We start from the raw sequence: 10,843 nt of genomic DNA on the forward strand, positions 1-10,843 counted from the left end.
CATCATCGATTATGAATGACAAGCGGTGGATTGAAGTGATTTTTTTTTTTGTTGACTATTTTGATTGAACGTGGTTTCCTAAAGTTTTTTTTTCTTAAGAAAAAAAAACCTTAATTTTATTATTGTCAAAATTAAGGATGTTCAGTTCAACATTCTTGACAAAAGTCCACCAATGTGATGAAATCCACTGGAAAAAAGTTAAAGACCGATTGAAGGAGTTAGGTCTTTAGTTGCTGCAAGTTTTACCCATCAAGACTTTCGGTTAATGACTGACTGGAGTTGCCGTTGGCGAAGGTATCGGTCAATTACAGATTAAAGTCTTGCCCGCGGTTCTTGGTTTTAATTATCAGTGTTTTTTTTCTTTAATTCTTAATGGATGACTTTATGAGTTCGATTTTAAATTTGATTAATAATGGAAAAGTTAATTTTGTCGCTATTTTTTTTTTTTTTTTTTTTGAAACTCATATTCATCAATTAAGTATTAACATAACTTTTCAGTTAAAAAAAAAAAAAAACTGATTGAATTTAATGAATTTATTTTTTAATAGTTTGATAATATTGAATTTGTCAACTATTTGGATTAATTGCTGATTGAACTTCTTGCCCGCGTTTCTAAGTTTTATTGATTAATAACTTGGTGAAATTCTTGAAAAGGGTTCTTAGTTCTTGATTGATAAGTTTGTGAATTAAAATCTACAATTTGATTGTTTTTGTGATATTCACATGTGTATGTTACTTTAATTGTATTATGTGTATGCAATTATTAAGTGAATTTTGTAAAAGACTATTTGGTGTTCTTCCTCCTTTATTTTTTTTGTATAATAATATTATTATATTATTGTATCTTATATTTTAGATTGGATTGGTCAAAAATAATATGTTACCAAAGTAGCCTCTATTATCTAGATCGTTTTAATTATGAAATATAAGATGTGCATATTCATGAATTTATGCGGATAATTATCGGCCCAAAGGAAGATAATTATTTGGCCAAATTGTGGGTATGCATGTAGTAATGAGTATGTGGCAATTATAAGGATTGCTCATGTGAAAAGTAGTCGGTCCAAAGAAAGGCTATTTTTTTTTTTTACAGAGTTAATTGTCAGTACTTTGATTACTACATTAAGAGTACCATTTACAGTTGGTGTTTTTTGCCCAAAGGCTGGACATCAATGTTGTGCTAGGTATCTTGTTAAAGGGGCCCACCACATATGTGAAATTATTTTGTTATGTTTTAATTGTGAGCATATGTTTTGTTGTTTATTGTTTCAATTGGTCTTACTCAAATATCTAGAAATCTAAGTTCAATTCCCAAGTTGAATGGACCGAACTTCAAGATTTGGAAAGAAAGCCTAGAGATACTTCTTGGGTGTATGGATTTGGACCTTGCATTAAGGACCGATAAACCTACTTCTACTGAGGAACAACTAAATATGGCTAATATAGAGAAGTGGGAACGGTCAAATCGCATGTGTCTGATGATCATTAGGCACTCCATTCCAGAGTCTTTTCGGGGCTCTATCACGGAAAGTGAAAATGTCAATAAATTCCTTGCTCAAATTGAGAAATATTTTGCTAAAAATGAGAAAGGGGAAGCAAGTAATCTTTTGACTTCTTTAACTTCTATGAGGTATAAGGGCAATGGAAATATAAGGGAGTACATCATGGAAATGTCCAATCTCGCAGGTAAATTAAAGGCACTTGATATCGAGATAAATGAAAATTTACTCGTGCATCTGGTACTTATCTCTCTTCCTGCACAATTCACTCAGTTTAAGATAAGCTATAATACTCAGAAGGATAAATGGAGTATTAATGAGCTTATCTCACAATGTGTGCAAGAAGAAGATATGATTAAGAAAGAAAGGACAAAAAGTGTTCATTTGGCAATAGGCTCTCATGATAAGAAGAAAAGGAGAATTGTGGATGCTACAGAAGGGACATCTCAGCAAAATAAAAACAAGAAACAAGCTACTGAAAATCCTTGTTTTTTCTGCAAAAAGAAAGGTCACTTCAAGAAAGATTGTCCCAAGTACGCCAAGTGGCGTGTAAAGAAGGGTAAACTTCTTACTTTGGTTTGTTATGAAGTTAATTTAGCTTTTGTACCTACAGATACTTGGTGGGTAGATTCTGGTGCTACTACTCACATAAGTATATCAATGCAGGGTTTCCTGTGGAGCCGGCCGCCAAGTGATGCTAAAAGATTCATCTATGTGGGCGATGGCAAAGCAGTTCCAATTGAAGCTATTGGAAATTTTAGATTACTTTTAAAAACTGGTTGTTATTTGGATCTGAATAAGACTTTTGTTGTACCGTCATTTAGAGAAATTTAGTTTCTATTTCCAATTTGGAAAAATTTGGTTTTTCTTGTTCTTTTGGAAATAATAAAGTTAGTCTTTTTCAAGATTCTAAGCTTATTGGTACCGGTTCTTTAATTGATAATCTATATATGCTTGATTCTTTTGCTTCATTTAACAAGATCATGTTATCTAATTCATGTGGTACAAAGCGTAAATTAAATGAGAATTCTGCTATGTTATGGCATAAGCGTTTAGGTTACATCTCTAAATAGAGAATTCAGAGACTTGTGTCAGATGGAATTCTTGATTCCCTTGATTTAAGTTACTTCAACGTTTGTGTGGAATGTATTAAGGGAAAACAGACAAACATAAGAAAATTAGGTGCCAACAGATGCTCAGACGTCTTAGAACTAATACATACAAACATTTGTGGTCCATTCCCTACGGCCTCTTGGAATGATCAACAATATTTTATTACATTCATAGACGACTATTCAAGATATGGGTACCTATATTTAATTCATGAGAAATCTCAATCCTTAGACGTTTTCAAGTCTTTCAAAGCTGAAGTTGAACTTAAACTTGGAAAGAAAATTAAGGCTGTCAAATCTGATCATGGTGGTGAATATTACGGTAGATATGATGGATCAGGTGAACAACGTCCAGGGCCCTTTACCAAATACCTAGAGGAATGTGGAATCGTCCCGCAATACACTATGTCGGGCAAACCCAACATGAATGGTGTAGCGAAATAGAACACTTAAGGATGTGGTAAGAAGTATGATTAGTCATTCTTCTCTACCAGAATCCCTTTGGGGTGAGGTACTAAAGACTGCAACATATATCCTTAATAGGGTACCTAGTAAAGCAATAGCCAAAACCCCTTATGAGTTGTGGACAAGAAAGAAGCCTAGTATTAGGCATCTTCACATATGGGGTTGTCCAGCTGAGGCTAGGCCTTATAGGCCTAATGAAAGAAAATTGGACTCAAGAACTATTAGCTGCTATTTTGTTGGGTATTCTGAGCATTCTCGAGGTTTCAAGTTTTATGATCCCACTTCTATATCATTTTTTGAGACAGGAAATGCTAGATTCCTTGAGGATGTTAAGTTTGGAGGAGAGGGGGAAGGTAGGGGAAGATAACATAAGGAAAGTTGTCATTGAAGAGGATTGGTTTCTTTTCCTCATGTCATTATAAATGATGTTTAGGCTCCAATTCCTGACTTCATTATTGAACCAATTATAGAAAAAAGACAACATTGAAGTCCCCATTGTTGAACCTGAAGTTCAAACTCAACAATCTCAAGAAGTGCCACTAAGAAGATCTACTAGAGAGAAAAGAAATGCAATTCCAGATGATTATATTTTTCTTCAACAACATCAGGATGATGTGGGTGTAATGGAAGATGATCCAATCAACTTCTAACAAGCTTTACAAAGTTCTAACTCTCAAAAGTGGATAAGTGCTATGGAAGAGGAAATAAAATCCATGAAAGACAATGACGTTTGGGAACTTGTCGAATTGCATTAAGAGTGAAACCCATAGGTTGTAAATGGATATTTAAAACCAAAAGGGATTCACATGGCAATATCGAAAGATATAAGGCTCGTCTTGTTGCAAAGGGTTTTACTCAAAAGGAAGGCATTGATTACAAAGAGACTTTCTCTCCGGTTTCATCGAAAGACTCTTTTTAGGGTAATCATGGCACTAGTAGCTCACTTTGATTTAGAGCTACACCAGATGGATGTAAAAACTGCGTTTCTCAATGGGAACATCGATGAGACGAGTTATATGGTGCAACCAGAAAACTTTGTGTTTGATAATTCCAAGTCTATGGTGTGCAAATTAAAGAAATCCATCTATGGTTTTAAGCAAGCCTCTCGTCAATGGTATCACAAATTCCATGAAGTGATAACCTCATTTGGTTTTGAGGTGAACATTGTGGAAGTGTGTATATCACAAGTTCAGTAGGAGTAAATCAATATTTCTAGTGTTATATGTTGATGACATACTCATAGCTAGTAATGATGTAGGTTTATTGCATGATACTAAGAGATTTCTCAAAAGAAATTTTGAGATGAAGGATCTTGATGATGCTTCTTTTGTATTAGGAATTGAAATACTGCGAGATCGTTCTCAAGGTATTTTGAGATTGTCACAAAAGAACTACATTGAAAATATCTTGAGTAGATTTGACATGAAAGACTGTGCGCCGGGAGATACCCCGATCGCTAAAGGCGATAAATTTCATTTCGGTCAATGCCCCAAGACCACATTCGAGACTAAGGAGATGCAGAAGGTTCCCTATGCATCAGCCATTGGAAGTTTAATGTATGCTCAAGTATGTACACGTCCAGATATTGCGTTCATAGTTGAAGTGTTAGGCTGATATTTGAGTAACCTGGGGATGGATCATTGGAAAGCAGCCAAATGGGTTATGAGGTATTTACAGAGAACAAAAGATTATATGCTCACTTATCGGAGATTAGAAGTTTTGGAGATCATTGGGTATTCTGATTCTGATTATGTTGGATGTCAAGACACTTTGCGATCCATTTTAGGCTATATCTTCATGTTGGCTGGAGGAGTTGTATCCTGGAAAAGTGTTAAACAAACACTTATGGCTTTTTCTACCATGGCTGCGGAGTTTATAGCATGTTATGAGGCATCCAATCATGGAATATGGTTGCGAAATTTTGTCACTGGGTTGCGGATAGTGGATGGCATAGAAAGACGTGAAGTTTCTGGTTGTTAAAGAAAGAGTTCAGAATGGTCAAATTTCGATAGAACACATAGGAACAAACTCTATGGTGGCAGATCCATTGACTAAAGGTTTACCACCTAAAGTTTTTCATGAGCATGTTGCACACGTGGGTGTTAGTCACTTTTCTGATTCCATGGTTTAGTAGGAGTTTGTTATTGAGGATGTTCTTTGACCTTATTTTGTTTTTTTTCTATATAGAATAAAGTTGATGGTTTATATTTTATTATCTGAACTTGTTTATCATGCATGCAGTTTAGCATCAAGTTTTTTTTTAGAATGATCTAATTAAGGAATTTGGACCAGTTGGAAACAAGCATGATCTAGATCACTTTGCATGTAGTTTCCATACTATCTATCCATACTTGATCTATGTCATTGAATGTATTGGAATTGGTGATCAAGGAAGGTTTAGTTACAAGGGTAGTGACGAAAGCCACCTTGATTCCATGCTAATATAGGAGATGGATCAAATTGAACTAAAGGGGAATTCTATTGTTGAAATAACTTGTTTATGCGCGCTTAAGGTTTATGTGATTTAATTATATTAGGTACATAGACATAGCCCATGTGGGAGATTGTTAGACATATTTAAATAATAATATGTTTAATTTAAAGTATGGGCTATGTATGTGAATTAATAATTTATCACATTGGCTTATTTTATTAGATTGTGCTCTATTATGTGATCTAATTAATTAAGGCCCTAGATTCCTAATTGAGTATGGACTTAATGGGTAGAAGCCCATTCGTAGTTAATTAGGGTTTAATGAGAACCCTAATTGAACTAGTATATAAAGAGACCTTAGGGCTATGGTCCCCAATATACCAAAACAATAAGCACTCAGTCTTTCTTGAATCCCATCTAGAGAGAGATCCCACTAAGGGCATTCAAAGTTTTGGTTGAGGAAGACCATAGTCATCCATCATCATCTTGAAGCTATCATCAATTTTGCAATGGAATCCAGTATGTTATTCTTGACAATTTGACATGAATGATCCTAGGGTTTATCTATTCAATATAGATATAAAGAATTTATGCTAACATTTTTCACTCCTTTATTTATTTGTTGTATATGTTAGTTCAACAAATAAAAGTTTATGAGTCTATTCATAATTGCAAATATGATTGCATCCTCTATTGGAAAGAATTTGTCGATTTGCAACAGTATCCAGTATGTGGTGAATCTTGATACAAAGTTGAATTTGTAAAAAGTAAAAAGATCCCACATAAAATTTTACGACATTTTTCTTTGATACCAAGATTAAAGCGGTTATTTGCATCTACCCATATTGCACCTGAAATGGCATAAAGATAAATGTATTGAAACTAATGGAGTGTTATGACATCTAGCTGATGTTGAAGGGTGGAAGCATTTTGATCGTAAGTTTCCTCAGTTTGCTTCAAACCCACAAAATGTTTGTTTAGGACTCGCTTCAGATGTCTTCAATCCATTTGGGAATATGAGTACTTCGTATAGTATGTGGTGAGTGGTGCTCATTCCTTACAATTTGCCACCTTGAAGATGCATGAAGGAGACAAATTTCATTGTCTCCCTTCTTATACCCAGTACAAAATCTCCTAGAAAAGAAATTGATATTTACTTATAGCCATTGATTAAAGAGTTAAAGGAGTTATGGAATGATGGTATGCACACTTATGATTTTGTTAGTAGAGAATACTTTCGACTACTTGTATGCTTATTGTGAACTATTGATGACTTTCCTGTGTATGGTGACCAATCTGGATAGAGTACCAAAGGTTACCAAGCATGCCCTCATCATCATTGAGGCTAAGAGGAAAACAATGTTTTATCAGGCATCGACGTTATCTTCTAGATAATCACAGTTGGTACAAGAGCAAACAATATGATGGAAAAGTAAAATGTAGACCTCCTTCAATTTTCATGGATGGGGAAGATATCTTACAAAAGGTGAACTTATTAAACTTTCCAGTGCTTAGCAAACATCCAGAAAAACGTGTAAAAAACGGAAACGAAGTTTAAATTGGAGTAAAAAAAATATATTTTCCAACTTCCATATTGGTCGAAACTTTTATTAAGACATAAGTTGGATGTTATGCATATTGAAAAGAATATTTGTGATAATTTGGTAGACACATTGTTAAATATTAAGGGAAAGAATAAGGATACAACTAATGCTCGTTTGGATTTAAAAGATCTAAATATACAAAAAAAACTACACTTGCAAAAGGTAGAAGATAAGTTTGTAAAGCCACATGCTACATACACATTGACTACTAATGAGAAGATTGCCTTCCGTAAGTGGGTGAAATCAGTCAAATTTCCTGATGGGTTTGTATCAAATGTATCAAGATGTGTGAGTGAGAAAGATGGAAAGCTATGGGGGCTAAAAACTCACGACTCGCATGTTCTTCTTCAGAGGCTTCTTCCAATTGGTGTTCGAGCATACTTAAAAAAAGACGTGTCCATTCCTGTCATTGAATTAGGCAAATTTTTCTGTGATCTATGTGCAAAAGCAATATTTTTAGGTTTGGGTCAATTACAAAGAAACATTATAATCATACTTCGTAAGTTAGAAAAAATATTTCCACAGGCATTTTTTGATGTAATGGTGCACCTAGCAGTCCATTTGCCCTATGAAACAAAAGTTGTAGGTCCAGTTAGTTATAGTTGGATGTACCTTATCGAAAGAAGCTTACAGACATTTAAACAATATGTAAGAAACAAAGCACATCCTGATGGTTCTATAGCAGAAGTATATATAATGAATGAATCGTTGGTATTTTATTCTTTGTACATAACTGGAATTGAGATGAGGTCAATAGAGATGAAAGAAATGATGATAGACTTCCAGAGGATGAGATATGTGGTGAATTTTCAATGTTTAGACAAAATGCACAACCATTAGGAGCACCAAGAGTAAGGACATTATCAAGAGAAGATAAATGCAGTACACATCTTGAATAATTGCATGGAAATAAAATCTTATCGAAAGTATGTTTTTAACATTCTATTGTAATTGATGATTTTGATACAAAGTGTGAAATATAAAATTGAGACACGTCTCTTACTTATCGGCAATATTTGAGAGTAATTCGACATGAACTCAAAGTCAGGATGATTTATACATAAGGCACCAATGACTTTCCTAGTTGGTTCAAATCTCATGTAAGTATGGGTTTAAAAGACAAGTAAAAATTTAATTGAAATAATTTCTATTGATATTAGTTTTTAGGGCTAGTTGCATAAATAGAATTCAAGCCCAAAATAATAGAATATGTAGTACAAGGATAAAATAATTACATATATAGATCAAAAAATGGTAAGAGACTAAAAAACTCATGCCTAGACACCATTTTGTTCGCTTTTTCCCGGTTTTCTCAAATTAAAAGCTATCACTGATAGAAGCTATTAGTGATAACCATTGATAGTTGCTATCAGTTGTTATCGCTGATAACTTCTATCAGTTGCTATCAATGATAGTTGCTATCAGCGATAACTTTCAATTTTAGATAAATTAATACAATATTGAAATATTAGCTTTTAATTTGCTATCAATTATTAGTAGCTATCATTGATTCACTTTCATCAATTAGAATCAACGTTGAAATATTACTACTTAAGGCTATCAGTGGCTATCAATGATAGATTTATAAATAGTGATCAACTTTGAAAGAAGACCAACAACTTTGATTACCATAGTAGTTATCACTAATAATCTTTTATCATGGCTATCACTGATAGCAGCTATCGGTCATTATCACTAATAGACTTTCATCAATTAGAATCAACCTTGAAATATTAACATTCAAGGCTATCAATGATAGACTTCTATAATTGGTTATCACCTTTGAAAGAAAATCAATATATAGATATCACCTAAGTTTTATCACCAATATCACTAACATCACTCATATTGTGGTTATCAGTGATAGTTTCTTTCACTAATAACATCAATAATAAGCTGCTATCAATGATGTCACTGATATCATGCTATCAATGATAGTTCTATCACCGATAACATGCTATCAGTGGTAGTTTCTCTCACCGATAACGTGCTATCGGGTAGCTTCTATCATCGATAACATGCTATTAGTATTAACTTCTATCACTGGTAACATGCTATTAGTAGTAGCTTCTATCAATTATAGCCACTGAACATTTTTTTGCCCCTTATCATTCCCAAACATTTATAAATCCTTTTTCTTTTCAATGATAGCTTCTACCACTGATAAACATGTTATTAGTGATAACTTCTAGGCATTCCACTTACATTTTAGTTCGAGATTCAACTTTATTAATTAAATTCACTAAGTTGGCTAGCAATGATAGATTTCTATAAGTGGCTATTACTACAAAAATATAATCAAAGATTAAGCTCTCAATGATAGAAAATATTAGTGGCTATCACTGATAGACTTTCATTTGCTATTTATATTCATTATTTGTTATAATAATCAAACTTGATGATTGGCTTGTTGGAGTTAAGTTACTTATGAATTGAGTACTTTCAAGTCCTACGTGTGGAACTCAACCTCATAATTCTTGTGAAAAAAAGAGAAAGAAGAAAAAATTCAAATAAAGGAAAGAAAAATTTTAAAAATAAGAGAAAGACAAGAAGTGGAACTGAAAAAAGGAAAGAAAATTAAATAGAAAAAAAAAGGAAGCAAAAAACGAGAAAAATGAAAGAAAAACTAAAAAAAAAAAAAAAAAAGAAAAAGAAAGGGAAGAAGCAAAAAATCGGTGAAAGAAAAGAAAAGAAAATAATAAAAAAAGATAAGAGAAGAAGCAAAAATCAGAGAAAAGGAAAAAAATGAAAATAAAAAAAGGAATAAGCAAGAGCTGAAGAAAGAAAAAAAAAAGAATAAGCAAAAACCGAAGAAAGAAAAGAAAATTAAAAGAAAAAAGGAAAAAAGAAAGGAAAAAAGAAAGAAATGAAAGAAAAAAAAGTAAAGGAAAGAAAAAGAAAGGGAAAAAGAAGGAAATGAAGGAAAATAAAAAATAAAGGAAAGAATAAAATAAAATAAAAGCAAAAAATGAGAAAGAAAATAAAATGAAGAAATGAAAAAAGGGAGGGAAGAAGCAAAAATCGAAGAAGAGAAAGAAAATAAAAAGACTAAAAAAAAGGTGTACAACAAGATAAGACAAGGGAGAGCGAAATTGGAGATTAAAAAAAAATCAAAGATTGACTCGTTATCTCATCCATATTTGTAAATATTTTAAAGATGTTATATATTTTTAGACTTTTTTTCTCTTATTCTACTATGTATTACAAATATCCTAGTTTTTAAGATCTATTGTGTTGTACTGAATTAACAGGTTCTTTCATTGCGTGAAAATGGAGATGTGTCTGATGATATATATTCACTAGCGATGGGGCTAAGTTCAGAAGTGCACTCATACAATGGATGCATTGTTAATGGAGTACGCTATCATAGTATTAAGCGTGATAATTGTCGGAGTACACAAAATAGCAGGATCATGGTGCCTTCAAAAAGTGAAGGTGGAGGAGATCTCCATAATTTCTATGGTATTATCAATGAAGTATTGGACTTGTAGTATGCCAAGAGAAGGCGTGTAATTATGTTTAAGTGTACTTGGTTCGATACAGACCCTAAAAAGTTTAACAGAGTACACATGGATTTGGGGTATATATCATTTAATACAGCTCGTCATTGGTTTGTTAACGAGCCTTTTGTATTTGCTAATCAAGTTAAATAAGTGTTTTACATCAACGATCCCAAATATGGTAATAATTGGAAAGTGGTGCAAGTAGTCCAAAACAAGCGTGTGTAGG

At 33.0% G+C, this 10,843-nt stretch overlaps 1 protein-coding gene across 1 annotated transcript; it reads left to right on the forward strand.

Annotated features, from left to right (window-relative positions):
- The first annotated feature begins 1,358 nt into the window (after positions 1-1,358).
- On the forward strand, positions 1,359-10,605 carry LOC150033948 (uncharacterized). Its single transcript, XM_090317130.1, has 2 exons — positions 1,359-2,075; positions 10,366-10,605. The coding sequence occupies exons 1-2, from the start codon at positions 1,374-1,376 to the stop codon at positions 10,603-10,605; spliced, it is 942 nt and encodes a 313-aa protein (XP_090173256.1). The 5' UTR covers positions 1,359-1,373.
- The last annotated feature ends 238 nt before the right edge of the window (positions 10,606-10,843 follow it).

Source organism: Benincasa hispida, chromosome 9 (genome assembly GCF_027475165.1).
Source record: "Benincasa hispida cultivar pf3 chromosome 9, pf3_genome.v1.1, whole genome shotgun sequence".
NCBI classification, from domain to species: domain Eukaryota; kingdom Viridiplantae; phylum Streptophyta; class Magnoliopsida; order Cucurbitales; family Cucurbitaceae; genus Benincasa; species Benincasa hispida.